This window comes from Mustela nigripes, chromosome X (assembly GCF_022355385.1).
Source record: "Mustela nigripes isolate SB6536 chromosome X, MUSNIG.SB6536, whole genome shotgun sequence".
NCBI lineage: Eukaryota > Metazoa > Chordata > Mammalia > Carnivora > Mustelidae > Mustela > Mustela nigripes.
In genome coordinates this window covers 97282674-97302042 of record NC_081575.1, presented here as the reverse complement: position 1 = coordinate 97302042, position 19369 = coordinate 97282674, and the positions used below count along the sequence as shown (strand labels likewise).

The 19369-nt window shown below is 38.0% G+C and overlaps 1 protein-coding gene across 1 annotated transcript in view; it reads right to left on the bottom strand.

The window, feature by feature from the left end:
- Nucleotides 1-19369, bottom strand: part of DMD (dystrophin) — a 1970015-nt gene that overhangs the window by 479840 nt on the left and 1470806 nt on the right. Inside the window, exon 54 of the mRNA XM_059385278.1 lies at nucleotides 6303-6492. Within this exon, the coding sequence (XP_059241261.1) occupies nucleotides 6303-6492 (190 nt within the window). The remainder of the gene's footprint in view (nucleotides 1-6302; nucleotides 6493-19369) is intronic.

Sequence of the window (19369 nt, the reverse complement as noted above, 5' to 3'; positions counted from 1 at the left end):
AGAGAGGCAGGCAGAGAGAGAGAGAGAGAGAGAGAGAGAGGGAAGCAGGCTTCCTGCGGAGCAGGGAGCCCGATGCGGGGCTCGATCCCAGGACCCTGAGATCATGACCCAAGCCAAAGGCAGCAGCCTAAACCACTGAGCCACCCAGGTGCCCCATTCAAGTTTGTATTTTTGACCTAGAATCTGTATCTACTCCGAATTTTAGATCCACATTCACAACTGATTAAAGGAGGTGAGAATTTCACCTTCATGATGCACAAACACCTCCAAACTGACCACATTCTTGACTTCCCTGTCCACAACTGGCTGCCCTCTTGATTTCCACAACTCCGTGAAGGCACTCAGTCATACCAAGTGGTAAGCAGTCAATGATTCCTCATCATACCTCAGGATGTTCCCTCACCTCTGCATCCCATAACATACATGATGTTGTTGACTTTCACCTCCAAATAACTCTTACATTGGTTTCATTTGTTCAACTTCAGCACCTTAATTATTATTTCTTACTGGAACAGTACAGAAAAACTTTCTGACTACGGTTTCTAGACAGGTTTTATATCCTTCAATACATTCTCCTCTCAACAACCAAAGTGATCTTTCAAAAGTGTAAGTCTGGTTAATCTATTTCCTTGCTTAAAACTATACTGTGACTGTGACTTCTCAGAGACTACAGATAAAGTCCCAACTCTTAAAGGTAGGTGGCCAAATGGATAGAAAGACAGTTTATGCATATTGAGTCCTCTGAGTTCAACACTCTGCCCCTCAAGAGGGAATTTTACAGTATCCTATTATTTCATCCTCACAAATCCTGTGAATGTTGTACTCACAGTAGAGAAAAATGGTTTAGACTTAGAGGCTAGACAACAAGTAGGAGAATAAGTGGTCTTCCTGCCTACAAGGCCCATACACTATTTACTATATCCTGATGTTTTTCTACATAATTTAGCTCCAGCTGACATTTCTGATCTCACTTCTTAAAACAACGATACTCCAGCCACACAGAAGTACCTTCAGATTTTCAAACTCCCACAATGCTCAGGACTTTAAACATGATATTGCCTTTGCCAAAATTTTCTTTTCTACTCTGTATACCTAGCTAAGCCCTAATCTGTTCTTCCAATGTTCTCTGAGCAGAGGTTCTCAACATTGTCTAGACATCAGAATCATGGGCAGGACATCAATCTCATGTGAATCTTTACAGGTTGGAACCAAGGGATTAGCATTTTTAAAAGCTCCTCCTCAGGCACTTGGGTGGCACATTTCATTAAGCATCTGACTCTTGATTTTGGCTCAGGTCATGTTCTCAGAGTCTTAGGATTGAGACCCAAGTTGGGCTCCACACTCAGTGGAGAGTCTGCTAGAGATTCTCTCTCTCTCTCTCTCCTATTGCCCCTCCCCTCTGAAAAGAATAAATAAATCTTTTTAAAAAAGCTCTTCCAATATATTAGGTAGATGGGAAACACTGTTCTAGGTGAGCTTCCTGGCCTTTTTGGAAGGCTTAAGCATAATCATCTGTTTTCACTAGACCCCGTCTAGCCCTCTAACACTGATCATACTACTATAATTTGCCTTAGCATATGTATTTTCACCTCTGGAATATAAGGATTCCAAAGGAAGATGTCATATTCTACTATAGAGGATTTTGAATATATCCAGTAGGCACACTCTCATTCTCTCTCTCTCCCCTCCTCTCCCTCACACACGTACAGAGCTGAAACCAAAGTTTCACAAAAAAGCCCTGATCCTTCCTTAAGAGCGATGGAGTCTGTCATTTCCTATTCTATTCTGCTAATTTCATTCCTTGCTATTTAAAAATTGTGATGCTAAGTAAAATAAATCAGGTAGAGAAAGACAAATACTATATGGTCTCTCTTCTACGTGGAATCTAAAAAACAAAACAGAACAAAATTAGCTCACAGATGCAGAGAACAGATTGGTGGTTGCAAGAGGCGGGGAGGGGGGTGGAGAAATGGATGAACTGGGAGTTTTTGGTTTAAAAAAATAAATAAAAGTAAAAAAATAAAAATTGTGGATTGATGCTCATTAAATTGATTACACAACCTAATACTTTGTCCAAACTGTGTTTAAAAAACATCTCTGTAATCATGTTTGTGCAAGTCCTAACAGCACACTAAGCAGTTAACAGGTGTTTACAACAGATTTCATGGTATGGTCAAAGTTCTTAAGGAAATTATATATGTGTGTAGATATATATATGTATGTGTGTGTGTATACATATATATGTATACATATATATATTTCATATATATATATAAAAGTTTTGCATATCCTAAATAGTAGGCAGCATCACCAGGCAAAAGAAAAATATCATGATTAACTTTCATATTTTTGAAAAACCAAAGTAGAAAGATTAAAAAAATATATAAAATTCAGTTCAAATTATAGCAACAGAAAGGAATACACAAAGGGTTTCCTTTTCTTAGAATTAGGGATCCTCAGATTACCTCTCTATTCTTAGATGTCCCAAGAAAGATGACAATCCAATTTATTCAGAATACTAATCGTGTTACTAAGATTGTATTCTTCCTTCTTCCTTTGGAATTAACCAGCAAGCCAAGATTTTTTTGTGAGAAACACTAAAGAAGCTACTTCCTCAATTTCTTTTTTTAAAGGTTATTTGTTTTATTTTTTATTTCTTATTTCTTTCTTCCTCAAGGACAACAAATATATATACATTGGATATCCTTTGTCCCACATCTATACTTCTCCAATTTCAATAATGTACTAAAAATCTAAGCTTTCTTAATCAATTTACAGGTGCATGCTGATGTACAATTCAAAGTTTATCAAATTAGTCTCTCTGGAAATTTTTTTTTAATAGAAGAAGAATTTTTATGATGGGGGTGGGGAAGGAGATACGGGTGAAATGCATGAGCTTAGAGAAGAAACTGAATTTAGAGCTCTGGCCTGAGACAAGATCCAGATCACAGAGGAAGGAATCTCAAATATTAATTGTTCATAGTTTCTTTTGCTGAGAAAAATATCTTAATTACACCTTTAAAAAATTATTTATTTATTTGGCAGACAGAGATCACAATTAGGCAGAGAGGCGGCAGAGAGAGAGGAAGGGAAGCAGGCTCCCCACTGAACAGAGAGCCCGATGCAGGGCTCGATCCCAGGATGCCAAAATCATGACCTGAGCTGAAGGCAGAGGCTTTAACCTACTGAGCCACTCAGGTGCCTCTTAATTACACCTTTATAACCACCTCTCTCCACCATGTACCCACAACCACACACCTTCTTTATAAGCTGGTTTTATAATGATCTCATAGGGGTGCTTAGCCAACCAGTTAAGATTGGCAGAATGCTTATGGAATATTAGCAAAGATACAGAGTCTTCTCATTTTTTGTTAGTTACCCACAGTTTTATGTTAGAACTTGGAATGCGCGGATATCTTAATTCTCTGGGGCCCCAAGGAGAAATGTTTTGGACACAGGAAGTATCTGATTCAACTATGAATATAGTTCTTCATTTTAAAGATAAATTTGCAATGTAAAAATTCTCAGACTGTCGCCTCGCAGGGCTCTATATGATATTCTATAAAAAAATATTGGCTTTAAAATTCCAGTTAGACTTTCAGAAATAACACTACTTATAAGAGAAAAATCTCCTCATCCTGAAGTGTAAGGACAACTGTAATGTCCTTGCTTTTTGTAAGAAAACTAAATAAGCATTTTTCTAATATGAGGAAGGAATCTTAATGGCTTTTAGAGTGAAATTACACAGATTAATTCCATTCAGGAAGCATATGCTTCATAAAACATGTATTCTTATAGAACCCATGAATTGTGATTATTGCTGAGAGAATTAAATATCCTATGAAGTGGATTGTAAATAACAGTGATACTCATTCTAACAAGAGCTGGGGGGTCTCCATATATAGAAGAATTGATTGACAGTCATAAAGCAAAAACATATTTTCGAGGGTTTTCACACAACGCCCCCCCCCCACCCCGTATCCATTCAGCAGCATTTGTACGAAGCAAAACATCAATGCTTTTGGGAAGACAGATGTATTGGAATCTGCTGGGAGAGCTGATGCTCTGGCTAGGCATTTGGAGTTTCCTTTTTTAATATGTAAGAATTATTTTCACTCTACAGCATGAATCAAACAATGAACATAATGCTACCAGCTTCTTCGAACAAAGTGCAAAGGCCTATTATTACACTTTTTACCTTCACACATATTATAGAAAGTTCCTTTTGTTCAAAATTTAAAAAAAATATCTTCAGAAAGGAAAAAAAAAAGCAGAGAGTTCCATTTAGCTGAAATACTGAAATTGCATGCAATCTCTGAAGATATGTGGTTATATTTACTTTCAAGCTTGGCATTTCCATTCGTTGCTTTAAAACCCCAGTACCTTAATTCGAATCTATCACTTGAAATGTGCCATTAACAACAATAATCAATAGTTTCAGTAGTTTCGAATATTTTCCATGACATCCCCAAATCTTTCATCAAAAGACCGTATCCAGTCATCTAACTGAAAATCAGAGCTGGCTATAAATGTCATTTCTATTCAGGCAACTGGAATTTATAGAAAGCCCAGTATTAACATGGAGGGAATGAGAAAATTATCTTTGTTTTAAAATAGTGTTGAGATCTCAGCTAGTCCTAATGTAATTAAGGGGGGGGATGATATGTCTAAGGTTTTCAGGAACTCTAGGGGAGCTTTATATGGCTTTTAATAATAAATATTTCTTATGAGTATCCTCTGCATAACTTTCAACTGTTTTTGTTTAAAGATCCAAACACAAAATGCAGTTTATTCTCCATTCTTCCATAGGAAATATAGTTTAAAAACATGGCAATCTTTTTCTTTAATCATTCAGAATCTTGCATTTTCTCAGAATTTTCACTGTATAGTAATGCAGATAACATACAGGAGATACACGGATGTATCTTGGCCTTCAATCAGACTTGTTCACTAATTAAAGGGATGCTTAATTAAATCCTTATTATAAAATTATCTCTTGGATTATTCTTCCTTTTCAAATTAGTCTGCTAAAAAACTGACTTAAGGTTTTATTATTTATCTACCACAGCTGCTGAGAGTATGTAAGCCCACATATTTATTAAAATTCTAGGTGGTTTCATAGGTACTTAAAGGGAGAAATACAATTTTATTTATGAAATATTGTAAGTTAAATAAGTTACAGCAGAACATTTTTTACCCATTCATCTAAGAGTGACCAAAAAGTCTAACTCTGCATAGCTTTTACACTCTTGGGCCATGGGACAGATCTACAAAGATAAAAGCAGGTATTGCTCTAAATGAGCTACTTCCAATAAGGAAACGAACTCAACACACATTGTGGAATAAAGTATCCTCTGAAAACAGAAAAAAAGGGAGGAGAAGGGAAACAAGGAAAGGAAGAGGAGAAGAAATATTGTTTCTTATGATCGGATCGTGGAAGTATTTTTCAACCTAGTATACACCATCACCTTTTCTCATTATAATTTAAGTATATAGAAAAAAGAAGTCCAAAAGCTTGATCATATTATTTTGATACTCTAAAGTTGATTTGAGATATTCGTAAAGTTCCGGTATCCAGTCAGAAAACTCAAGTATACCTAACAAAACTCCATAATAGTTCATAAAATTATATCAGGCGCTGAGAATAAAGTTAAGGGCCTCCTTGAACCAAGACATCATTTAAACGAAACTGCCCTAAACTTCTTTTTTCACTGTTTATGCATATGAAACTTTATAGGAATAATTTTTGTTTCCAGGAAAAACAATTGTCTGAATATTGTATGATCGTTAACTATGACAAATATAGTCATCTCATTTTTCTTTTTACAGAAAGTGTTGGGAAGAAAGCTACAAAATGCCAGATTAACATTTCAAAATGTATTTGAAAGTAATGAAGGGAAACGGATTCAGTTAGCAACGCTAAATAAAACAGACAATTCATACAGATGCTTTCCCTGTAAAATTTAAAATAAACACTCCAAAATGGCAACTTCTTCCATTTAATAAAGCACTCCCTAATTTATTTCTTGGAGCAAAATTTCTCCTTGGCCAAAGCTCTGGTTTTATGGGCAAGGTTTCCCTGGTCAAAAACATGTATCATTTCAAAGACTGGGACATTAAATGAAATACTAAATGCTTTTTCCTTCTGCTTCTGAGTCTTCCCCTCTTGCCTACATGCTGCACCTTATCAGGCCATAGAGAAGAAGCACTTTACTTTGTCCCCAGTATATCAGTTATGAGGATAGACACGTGAATTGTTCATCAGGATTCACAAGAGAGCAAAGTAGAAAAGCTTCACTTACCTGCCATTGTTTCATCAGCTCTCTTACTCCCTTGGAATCTTCTAGGAGCCTTTCCTTATGGGTGGCATCCTGCAGGACGTTGGCAGTTGTTTCAGCTTCTGTAAGCCAGGCAAGGAACTTCTCCAGGTCCAGGGGGAACTGTTGCAGTAATCTGTGGGTTTCTTCCAGAGCAGCCTCTCGTTCACTCACTCTGCAAAGGAACAAATATCCAGATGCAGATCTCCTCAGGTATCACAATGGTGCACCCAGCCCCCCCCCCGCCCCCCAAAAGAGCAAAGATCAAGGGACAAAACTATAATACCAGCAAAGGGGTGGGTTGTAGCTAAAAGTTGTCTTAAAAGCAACAACAACTAGAATAGTGTGTGTGTGTGTGTGTGTGTGTAAACTTTGTACAGTTTATATATGAACTTCCAAAAGCAATCCTTTTAAAAAAACTTGGTAGTTTTTTACTGGCCCATTGTGAAAACTTATTTTCATATGCAGCAAAAGCACAAGCTCATCTTTATAGGTAAAGTTCCAAAATCCCTACACCATGTTCATCTTTGGTGTTACCTGAGGCAGAAAGTCAGGGTTAGGTAGGCAAGGAAAAAGGTCAAGAAAATGCAAAGCTAGACCAGAAAGTTAAACACTGGAGGAAACAAGAGAAGGGGACGATAGAGGAGAACAGGTCTAACAAGGAGAAAAATGACCTATTTCACAGAAACCATTGCGCAAGATACCATTTTGTGTGACACTATGGTGTTCTAATGGTTCTAACTATGGTGTTTGCTTTACATTTCATTATCTGATGGTCACACAACTGAGAATATTCTCCCAAAGAAAAGACTTCAGTGTGATGGAAAAAGTAAAGCCCAAAAAACAGACACATCGGAGTTCAAATCCCAATATCCTCTACCAGCTGTGTGGTATGGTAAGTTACTTAACCCCTCTGAGTCTGAAGTTTCTCATCTGTGATGTCTATCACTGGGATGAGAATGAAAAGACGATGATGTGTGTCAAGATGACTGCCTCCCATGTACAGTTAGTTATACATTAGGGTTACTCAAACATACTCGTTCGCTTGGCCCACATGCCATTCTCCTTTCTCTCTCTCTTTTTTAAGGTTTTATTTATTTGAGAGAGAGAGAAAAAAAAAAAGTATGAGTGTGGGGGAGAGGCAGGGGAAGAAGGAGATTCCCTCCACTTCCAGAGCACGAAGCCCAGTTCGGGGCTTGTACCCAGGACACTGAGACCATGACGGGAGTCAACCAGGTGCTCCCAACCTTCCTCTAATCTTTTAGAAGGGGTGAACCAAATTTCCTAATGACACACAAATCTAAAAAAAATTATTCATAATTTTTCTGGACATATATATATATACAGACATATATATAAAACATATATATATATATATATATATATATATAAAACATATATATATATATAATTCATATATTGTGGATACACACACATATGCCCTCGGCAAAATCTACATAATAACAGCTTGGAGGGAAAATTGCCTTTGGCAGTAACAGCCCCATCTAAAAAGATTCAGGTAAATTTTGTCTGCAATGAGGAAATTAGTACTCTATTTAAATGCCATATTTGCCTTCTATTACCACACAAACACTTTCTGGGATTAAACATAAGCTAAAAATGGATTTTAAAAAATTGAACACTTGAATATGATACACACTGCTTGTTAGGATGTGATTGTCAATAATTATGCAAAACTGCAATTTATTTCAGCAGCAACTTTATCATGGGATGTGCAAACCAGGCAATAAACAGCTCCTGCCGAGCCAGCGGCAGCGAAGCCCCCGGAAGAGCTGTTTATTCATCACGGGTGAGGTTTTTGCTGAGTCTACAGTCTTCCACAGTGTAGTTTCGGTGCTCATACTGGATAAAAATCTTCTGTCTGCATTAGCTGGTGGAGGGGAGAATAGGTTTATGAGGATGCAGCTACTGGAAAATAGGAAGCTCTGCACGAAGCTATTTATCAGCCCCTAAATAAACTTTCCTGCTGCATAGCTGAAAGGTACCCTGGTGCTGGGGTTGGGCAAATCAGTTCAACCTTGCACAGTTCAGGGGCTGACCTGGACTGCTCACTCCCTGCTTATCTGGTTTGCAAACTATCAGTGGAGGGACAAAGATCAAAATCGTTATTTTTAAAATCTTTTTATTCAGTATGATTTCAAAGCTCAGAGGCATCGCCACAGCACTGAGAATCTTAGTGTTCGAAGCTGGCAGGCAACACTCAGGTGGAAAGCATGCTTAAGTTGCTGTCACCTGGCCCGTTCTGACCTACAAACGCGTCAATTTCATCCTGTTCAGGCTAGTATTTCTAGGTTGGCTTGCACAACAGAAATCACTAAGACTTATGCCACCTCAAGCCTCAAATTTGGGATAGAAATAAGCTGTCACATTCCAGAAGACAAGTACAGGGTCGGACAACGACATATTTTCTCCCATGCTCCAACTTTCTGGGGAATAAAAGGACGAAAAGAAAACTCTCAGGGAAGAGGGAAGCTCAGAGGGTTAGATAGTGTGCATTTTATTAGCAGGGTCATCCTCATCGTTAGCTGCACAGGACGCTACCCTAGTCTTGAACTAAAAATGCCGCTTACCCTCTGCTTCCAGAGGGAGTATCTAGTAAATAACTTTCCAAGAGTTCTATGTAAAATACGATGCACATAAATTAGATGAAAGGGTTCTATCAAGACAACGAGGTTTCTAGCCAAATCCTACCAGTGAGTTTGCTGCTTTGTAAATTAGGCCCTTAGGGAAGAACAGCAACTCTTGCAGGACAGTAAGGCACCATTTTCCTCAATGATACCCTCATGTTTGGAAATATTGACAACATCAGGCTGAATCTTTGCTAATTTAGAAAATACGTTAACAAAATTCAATGGCCGCAAGAGCGGAAAATCTCTTCAAGTGAGTTCTTTTACAGGCCTCTTTGATGAGAGATGAAATTGTTGTCTCCTGCTCATGTGGGAGTTTTAAGGCTATATCCTTTCTCCTGAGATCAATCTATGTACACTGAATTCCTAAATTTTAATTGCGCCAAGTCTAGACCAGAAATGAGTCAAGGGTTCTTTTATGTCATACTCGCGTATTCCAAATAGCTCTGGCTGTATCTTATATTTTCTAATTTTCCGTAACCATATGGCTTTAAGTGTCTTACATGATAAATAAAAAAATGTAGAAATAATGAGAATTGTAAAGAAATTTTAAAGAATTGTTTTAGAAAAAAGTGAAGATCTTGAACATGAATTATTCTGTAAATTCCTGTCTAGGTTATCCAATTATAGACCCTGGTGAAAATTTGGCTAAACTTTAAAAGTACCAATGCCCAGATATCGGGAATAGTAATAATACTTTATGAATATAACTTATGATAGAGGTTAAGTTCTTTTTTATGTAACAAATTTTAATTATCAGGTATTCTAATCTATGACAATAGCTAAGAATCTGGTGGAGTATGGACTGCTCTGGTGACTTTAAAAAGTTTTCTTTCTGTTCATAAGGGCACCGTATACCATTCTTAAGTGCCTGAATATGAGCTGTATGGCACAGTGTTTCTCAAAGTATGATCCACAGACCAGCAGCATTAGCATTATCTGAGAGCTTATTAGAAATGCAAATTCTCAAGCCCTTCCCTAGACCTACCGAATCAAAAGGTCTGTGCATGGAGTCCAGTGAGCTGCGTTTTCATAAGCCTTCTAGGTGATTCCGATATATGCTAAAGCTTTGAGAATCACGGCCCTGGAGACCCATCCATTTTGCCCTAGCTTCTGAGAAAGCTGCTGGAAGCAGGACACATATAGTAACTGGTTAATGTATGTGTTATAAAAACCTAGCCCTCTTGCCCCAACTCAGGACACTTTGGGAGGATGGGGGGAAGGGATGGAGAGTTGATTGATGCTGTGGTTGCAACTACATTGAAGCCCAGCTTCTCCTTCTTCCCTCTTCCGCTTCCTTCCCTTGCCTTCCCTCACAGGTGTTAATCCCGACAGCACTTGCCAATAAAATTGCTGAGAGTTAATTGCTCTCTCAGGATCTGCATTATGGGGGCGGGGCACCTGGGTGGCTCAGTGGGTTAAAGCCTCTGCCTTCAGCTCAGGTCATGATCCCAGGGTCCTGGGATCGAGCCCTGCATCGGGCTCTCTGCTCGGCGGGGAGCCTGATTCCTCCTCTCTCTCTCTGCCTGCCTCTCTGCCTACTTGTGATCTCTGTCTGTCAAATTAAAAAAAAAAAAAAAGAATCTGCATTCTGGGGAAACTGACATGTTGAGGTATCATACTAAATAAGGATTTCAAAAATATATATGCTTAAGAAGTATATGTGAGAAATATACAGCTACTTGGATGGACTGTGTTCTCAAAAGGGGAGAGGATGGAATATGTTCACACTCAAGAAATGAGCCTGAAGAGCTACTGAACTAGAGGGGATGTTAAGCCTTTGGCTCAGGTCATGATCCCAGGGTCCTGGGATCAAATCCTGCACTGTCCTGTTCCCTTCTCTATGGCCAGCCTGCTTCTCTCTCTCCCTCTGCTGCTCCCCCTGCTTGTACTCTCTTGCTCATGCTCTTGTTCTCTCTCTAATAAATAAATAAAATCTGTAAAAAAAAAAAAAAAAGTAAGAGGTGGAGTATTACTCAGCCATAAGAAAGGATGAATACCCACCATTTGCATCGACATGGATGGAACTGGAGGGGATTATGCTAAGTGAAATAAGTCAAGCAGAGAATGACAAATATCATATGGTTTCACTTATATGTGGAACGTAAGGAATAGCATGGAGGACATTAGGAAAAGGAAGGGGAAAATGAAGTGGAGGGGGAATCGAAGTGGGAAATGAACCATGAGAGACTATGGACTCCAGGAAACAAATGGAGGGTTTCAGAGGGGCGGAGGGATGGGGTGGCCAAGTGATGGGTATCGAGGAGGGCACATATTGCATGGAGCACTAGGTGTTATACACAAATAATGAATCATAGAACAATTACATCAAAAATCAGAAGAAAAAGAAAAAAAGAAGAAAGAAAGAAAATAAGAGGATCTATAGGTAGGGTAGAGTTGCATTATCAGCAGTTAGAAGCAAGAATATACTGAAGGGGCAAAATGCTGTAGCTGTAAAACTTAGGAGAACCCTGTACTTGCCCAAGAAGTTACTCATCCAGACCCAATTCTGCACAAAGGGGAAGAATCACAGAAGGCAGGAGTTCAGCATCTTTGTTTTCTTTTTAAGATCTGATTATAATAGGCAATAAGACAGGTAACACTCTTGTCACTAAACACCCACACACTTATCAGGGTATCTCTAAATGAATCTCTAGACTCCAGATTTTCTATTAAGCTGAATATCAGCAATTTTATATGGGTCAAGCTAATACAGAAAAAGCACATGGGGGTTTTCCCTCTGTTTCTATTTTTTGAAACAGTTTCAGGAGAATAGGTATTATTTCTTCTTTGAATGTTTGGTAGAATTCTCCAGGGAATCTGTCAGGTCCTGGGCTCTTGTTTTTTGGGAGGTTTTTGATCACTGCTGTGGTCTTGTTACTAGATATTGATCTATTCTGGTTGTCCATTTCTTCCTGATTCAGTCTTGGAAGTTTATAGGTTTCCAGGAATGTATTATTAATTCTTTCTTATTAATTCTTTCAAAGAATCAGCTTCTAGTTTTGTTGATGTGTTCTACTGTATCTCTAGTTTCTAATTCATTGATCTCTGCTCTGATCTAAATTATTTCCCTTCTTGTGCATGGGGTTGGCTCAGTTTGTTGTTGATTTTCCAGTTCTTTAAGGTGTAAAGACAATTGGTATATTCAGGATTTTTCAATTTTTTTTGATGGAGGCTTGGATGACTATGTATTTCCCCTTAGGACTGCCTTTGCCATATCCCATAGGTTTTGGAGTGATGTGTCTTCATTCTCATTAATTTCCATGAATTGTTTATGTTCTTCTTTGACTTCCTGGTTGATCCAAACATTCTTTTTTTTTTTTCATTTGAATATTTTAAAATTCTTTTCAGTGTACCAGAATTCATTCTTTATACACCACACCTAGTCCTCCATGCAAAACGTGCCCTCCATAATACCTACGACCAGGCTCACCCAACTTCCCACCCCCTGCCCCTTCAAAACCCTCAGACTGTTTTTCAGAGTCCATAGTATTTCATGGTTCATCTCCCCCTCCAAATTCCCTCAACTCCCTTCTCCTCTTCATCTCCCCATGTCCTCTGTATTATTTCTTATGCTCCACAAATAAGTGAAACCATATGATAATTGACTCTCTCTGCTTGACTTACTTCACTCAGCATAATCTCTTCCAGTCCTGGCCATATTGATATAAAAGTTGGGTATTCATCCTTTCTGATGGAGGCATAATACTCTATCGTGTACATGGACCACGTCTTGCTTATCCATTTGTCCATTGAAGGGCATCTTGGTTCTTTCCACAGTTTGGCAACCATGGCCATTGCTGCTATGAAAATTGGGGTACAGATGGCCCTTCTTTTCACTACATCTGAATCTTTGAGGCAAATACCCAGTAGTGCAACTGCAGGGTCATAGGGAAGCTCTATTTTTAATTTCTTAAGGAATCTCCACATTGTTTTCCAAAGTGGCTGCACCAACTTGCATTCCCACCAACAGTGTAAGCAGGCTCCCCATAAGCAGGCTCCACGTTTTTTACTGTCTTGTTAATTTTGGCCATTCTAACTGGTATAAGATGGTATCTCAATGTGGTTTTGATTTGAATCTCCCTGATGGCTAGTGTTGATGAACATTTTTTTATGTGTCTGGTAGCCATTTGTATGTCTTCATTGGAGAAGTATCTGTTCATGTCTTCTGCCCATTTTTTGACATTGTTATCTGTTCTGTGTGTGTTCAGTTTGAGAAGTTCTTTATAGGTCCTGGATATCAGCCTTTTGTCTGCACTGTCATTTGCAAATATTCTCCCATTCCGTGGGATGCCTCTTTGATTTGTTGACTGTTTGCTTTGCTGTGCAGAAGCTTTTGATCTTGATGAAGTCCCAAAATTCATTTTTGCTTTGGTTTCCTTTGCCTTTGGAGATGTATCTTGAAAGAAGTTGCTGTGGCTGATATTGAAGAGGTTACTGCCTGTGTTCTCCTCTACGATTCTGATGGATTCCTACCTTACATTGAGGTCTTTTATCCATTTCGAGTTTATCTTTGTGTATGGTGTAAGAGAATTGATCCAAACATTCTTGAGCAGGATGGTCTTTAGCTTCCAAGTGTTTGAATTCCTTCCAAACATCTTGTGATTGAGTTCTAGTTTCAAAACATTGTGGTCTGAGAATATGCAGGGAATAATCTAAATATTTTGGTATTGGTCGAGCCCTGATTTGTGACCCAGTATGTGGTCTATTTTGGAGAAAGTTACATATGCACTCAACAAGATATTTTATATGGAAAACCCAAAAGACTCCACACTCAAACTACTAAAACCCATACAGCAATTCAGTAATGTATCAGGATACAAAATCAATGCAAAGAAATCAGTTGCTTTCTTATATATTAGTAATGAAAATATAGAAAGGGAAATTAGAGAGTTGATTCCATTTACTATAGTACCAAGAACCATAAGATAGATTGGAATAAACCTAACCAAAGAAGTAAAGGATCTATCCCCAAGGAACTACAGAAAACTCATGAAAGAAATTGAGGAAGACACAAAAAGATGGAAAAGCATTCCATGCTCATGGGATGGAGGAATAAACATTGTTAAAATGTTGACTGCCCAGAGCAATCTTTGAATGCCATCCCAATAAAAATTCCACTAGCATTCTTCAAAATGCTGGTACAAACAATCCTAAAATTTGTATAGAACCATAAATGACCCTGAATTACTAAGGAAATGTTGAGAAGGAAAAACAAAGATGGGGGCATCATGTTACCTGATTTCAAGCTTTACTACAAAGCTGTGATCACCAGGACAGCAAGGTACTGGCACAAAAACAGACACACAGACCAGTGGGACAGAGAGTTGAGATATGGACCCACAATTCTATGGTCAAATAATCTTCAACAAAGGAGGAAAAAATATCCAGTGGAAAAAAAGACAGTCTCTTCAATAAATGGTGCTGGGAAAATTGGACAGCTATATGCAGAAGAATGAAACTCGACCATTCTCTTACATCGTACACAAAGATAAATTCGAAATGGATGAAAGACCTTAATGTGGGGCAGGAATCTATCAAAATACTAGAGGAGAACATAGGCAGTAACCTCTTTGACATTAGCCACAGCAACTTCTTTCAAGACACATCTCCAAAGGCAAAGGAAACAAAAGCGAAAAGGAACTTTGGGGACTTCATCAAGATAAAAAGCTGCTGCACAGCAAAAGAAATAGTCAACAAAACAAAGAGGAAACCCACGGAATGGGAGAAGTTATTCCCAAATGACACTACAGACAAAGGGCTGATACCCAAGATCTATAAAGAACTCCTCAAACTCAACACTCAAAAAAGAGATAATCATGTCAAAAAATGGGCTGAAGACATGAAGAGACACTTCCCCAAAGAAGACATACAAAGGGCTAACAGACACATGAAAAAAATGTTCATCATCACTAGCCATCAGGGAAATTCAAATCAAAACCACATTGAGATACCACCTTATACCAGTTAGAATGGCCCAAATCAACAGGACAGGAAACAACAAGTTCTGGAGATGGTATGGAGAAAGGGGAGCCTGCATACACTGTTGGTGGGAATGCAAGTTCGTGCAGCCACTTTGGAATACAACGTGGAGATTCCTCAAAAAATTAAAAATAGAACTACCTTATGATCCTGCAATTGCCCTTCTGGGTATTTATCCCAAGGATATGGATGTAGTGAAAGGAAGGGCCATATATACCCCAATGTTCATAGCAACAATGTCCACAATGGCCAAACTGTGGAAAGAACTGAGATGCCCTTCTAGAGATGAACGGATAAAAAAAGATGTGGTCCATATATACAATCGAATATTACACAGCCATCAGAAAGGATAAATACCCAACTTTTCTATCAACATGGACGGGACTAGAGGAGATTATGCTGAATGAAATAAGTCAAGCAGAGAGAGACAATTATCATATGGTTTCACTTACTTGTGGAACGTAAGGAATAACATGGAGGACATTAGGAGAAGGAAAGGAAAAGTGAATTGGGAGAAATCAGAGGGGGAGATGAACCATGAGAGACTGTGGATTCTGCAAAACAAACAGGGTTATGGAGGGAAGGGAGGTGGGGGATGGGTGAGCATGGTGGGTATTAAGGAGGGCACATCTTACATGGAGAACTAGATGTGGTGCATAAACAATGAATCTTGGGACAGGGAAAAAGTAAAATATAATTAAGATGTTGAAAAAAAAAAGCATATGGGGGAAGGAAAACTTACTAATTTCCCAAGTAAGGCTGTAGAGCTGAATGAATGTACAGACAATATTCCATTATTAGATATATGAATGGACAATACTTTATCAGAGCACTATACTACAGGATTTTATGTATTTTATATACATACATACATACATACATACATATTCAAACAGAAATAAGCACATTGAATATTTTTAGGGGAAAAAAGACTCAGTCGGACAGAGGAGGCTATTTTGCCCAGGTGTTTCTTTAAGTGTGACAAATTGAGGAAATTCCCAGCACTCAGTCTTCTGCTAAAAAAATACCTCCATCTGTACCCTGTGATTGTCATGGAGTAACCAAACAAAATACCACGAATCTTTCCTTCCTGGTTTATTTGCATTTAACCGCTATCATTTCCTATGATATTTTTAGGGAATGATTACAGGATGACATTTTTTTTCCCCTTTCTGTTTGTCTGAGTGAAGGAGCACCTTAGCAGCAGCACTTGAACTTGGGACCAAAGGTTTCTAGCAACATCCAGCACTTGTTCCAGGACCAAACATAACCTGAAGTTCACTTTGTTGATAACTGTAACAGAAACTACAGATTTGCTAGTAAATACATTATATTCTGATTTTTAAAAATCACTTTATAGGGGCACCTGTGTGGCTCAGTGTTTGTGCATCTGCCTTTGGCTCAGGTCAGAGTCCCAGGGTCCTGGGATTGAACCCAGCATCAGGCTCCCTGCCCAGTGGGAAGTCTGCTTCTCCCTCTCTCACTCCCCCTGCTTGTATTCCCTCTCTCCCTGTGTCTCTGTCAAATAAATAAATAAAATCTTTAAGAAATCACTTTATATTGTGTTTTCAAGGGACAGCTAGAATTGTATTACCTATGGATACACAGCAGTTCATAGAAAGGATTCCTTTTAGTCTCTAGCAATTGTATTAGTGGTTTGTACCAATGAGAACTGTGAATCTAAGGAAAGTCCTTCAATAATGCTTGGACTCATCCCCCATCAGTACCTTACTAGCCACGACTCTAACGTGGCTGAGGGCAACATCTACTTAGAAATATAGCCACAGAAGCATTCTGGCCATGAGAGGATATTTCTTTTTTTCTCCTCTGCTAGTGAGGTATACAGTGAGAAATATACTCTGTCCGTTCAATTATTGACCTAGAATAAGAGATCAAGGCTCTGAGATATAGCACAGAAAATACATTTCTTAAAGCTAAAATCGATATGGCTCTTCACACTTTTTAAAATATATTCAGACTTATTCTCTCATTACTTTATAAGGTATTCCCATTTTTTTTCTACCTATAGTCTGCTTCTATTTTTCTTTATATGCTTCTGGTTGTATATTTCATTCCTTTTGAGGGCTTTAAGCTATACACATTGTCTTTAAATCAGCACCTCATTCTTGTTTGTACATGTCTACCAACATCTCATTAAGTCATCTGTACATCTCATACATATGAGGTGCCAGGATCTATGCTCAGTGATGGTGACACCAAAGTCAACGAGGTATGGTCATGGACTTTGGCATTTAATATATTCAATTCTGGTGGAGGAGACAGAGAGGTAAATATTTAACTATACTTACAGTGTGATTAAGCCTATGATTCATGTGGATTCCCTATCAGTAGCTCCAATGAATTCATGAACTTTGATCTCAATTTGCTTAAGAAGTGATGAATTTATTTTGAAACATTTTTCTGGCTTTCTCTTATGAAAGGAAGTGGAGATCCTCTAGCTAGGTTTTATCTCCACATACAGTAAAGGATGTTCAATCAAAGTTGGCCTAATTGAATTGACTTTCATAAAAATAAGAAACGTCTCAGATCTATGGTTCAGGTTATGGCTGGTTATATTTTGCTGTTGGTGAGATTCATTCTAAGAGAACTGATGACTTTTCCCAAGTCACACACAAGTGACAGAATTGGGATTATAGCCCAAGCCTTGCATCCCAGAAAAGAAATATTTCTAACTCTGAAAATAGATGTTGGTGTCTACATCTTCTGACACATTCATTGTAGGAAAAGAAGAAAAGTGCAGGGAAGGTTATGCCACTGAATTCCAGTCTTCATTTTGGGGTACAGATTTAACTATTTGTTACTTTACTATATAAGCAGAATCAAATATGAAACAAACAAACAAACTCTACACAAAAGGGAACACAGACATGCAAAGATATTCTCCCATTCTAACCAGAGCAGAAAGATCTAGCTGGTATTTGCTCTAAAACAAAACAAAACAAAACAAAAATCCATTTTCAATGCAAATTTGCTGGTTTGCTGTTCACCGACACATGAATTAACGAGGTTTTCATCCCCTCTCTCCTGAGGTCTGGTACCAAATTACTCAAACTCTCCAGAGTTAATTGGAAACCATGACCTAAATGTTCCCAAAGTATTGCTGATTAGTTCTCAGAAAACTCATTCCCATCTTTCCTCACCCCAGACAACACAGGATGACTTTTTAACATGTGCAGAAGCAACACACTTGCATGGAAAACAGATTAATCCTCTAAAGATAAACTGCAGCTTTGAAGCTGTTTAAACTTCCTTCAGTGATACATACATTTTAGTAAAAAAAAAATTATTATGTAGACTTTACCTTTAGATTATAAGAGAGCATTGGCATGATTAATCATGCATACAACATTCAACACATACATCTTTTTACTCTATGAGCATTTTAAAAATTGAGATTTGTACAGTATATCATTAGGGAAACAATTGCTATTACATAGTGTTCCTAAAAGCCCTGGGATGTTTCTGAGAAGAAAATGTGGACAGTGGTTAAATGAAAACATTCCGTTATTCTTTGCATTACTCATTTCATTTGATTTGTTTCTGTCATGTATCACTGAAAAAAATCAGTTGATAAAAGAAGTATACAAAATATTATGCACAGGTGAAATACTCAAGATATATATATTTATGTATATATATATTTATGTGTATATATATATATATATATATTCCTACCTTCGATTGCTAATGAAGAGATTAACATCTTTTAATCTAATATCTATAGTTTATATTTTTCCAATGATATACTACCTAAAAACACCCTTTGGGGAACTTTAAAAATCATGTTTGGATTGGTCCACATACAGAGACTCCAAGTACTATTCTAGATATTTACAGAACTATAAAAGATCTATAGAAAAAATGTGGTTACACTACTTTCCAGAAAAATACAAACTTAGATTAGGGTTGGGCTAATAGTTAAACACAATTTCTAAAACCGCTATTGAAACATAAAGATGGACAGAAATTAAGATGGGCACACTAGTGCTTCAGCAAGGCTCGACTTTGAACACATTCTTTTCTTCCTTATTCTCAAAGCCTCCCCCTCCCGTTCACTTGTTTTTCTGTAGAATTCTTTGTTCTAGGAACTCAATATTGATATGGAGATCTCACTGCCCTCGATGTATACTTCTTAAGGAGAGTTGGGTGCTGGTGGCCAGTGCTAGTCGCAACATCACTTTGAGGATGTGAGAAATGAGGCTGACAGTTTGTAGTAGATTCTTATCGAAAGAGCCTCGATCCTGTATTTTCCTATAAAACCTCTCAGTCTTTTACCCTGGGTGGGCTTGTACTCTTAGGGGCATGAGCTGGCAGCAGCCTCCTTTGCCTGGCAAAGTAATAAACTACCTTCTTCTTTATCCATCCGTGCTGTCTTCCTGTAACATTTCTGATCGGAGTACA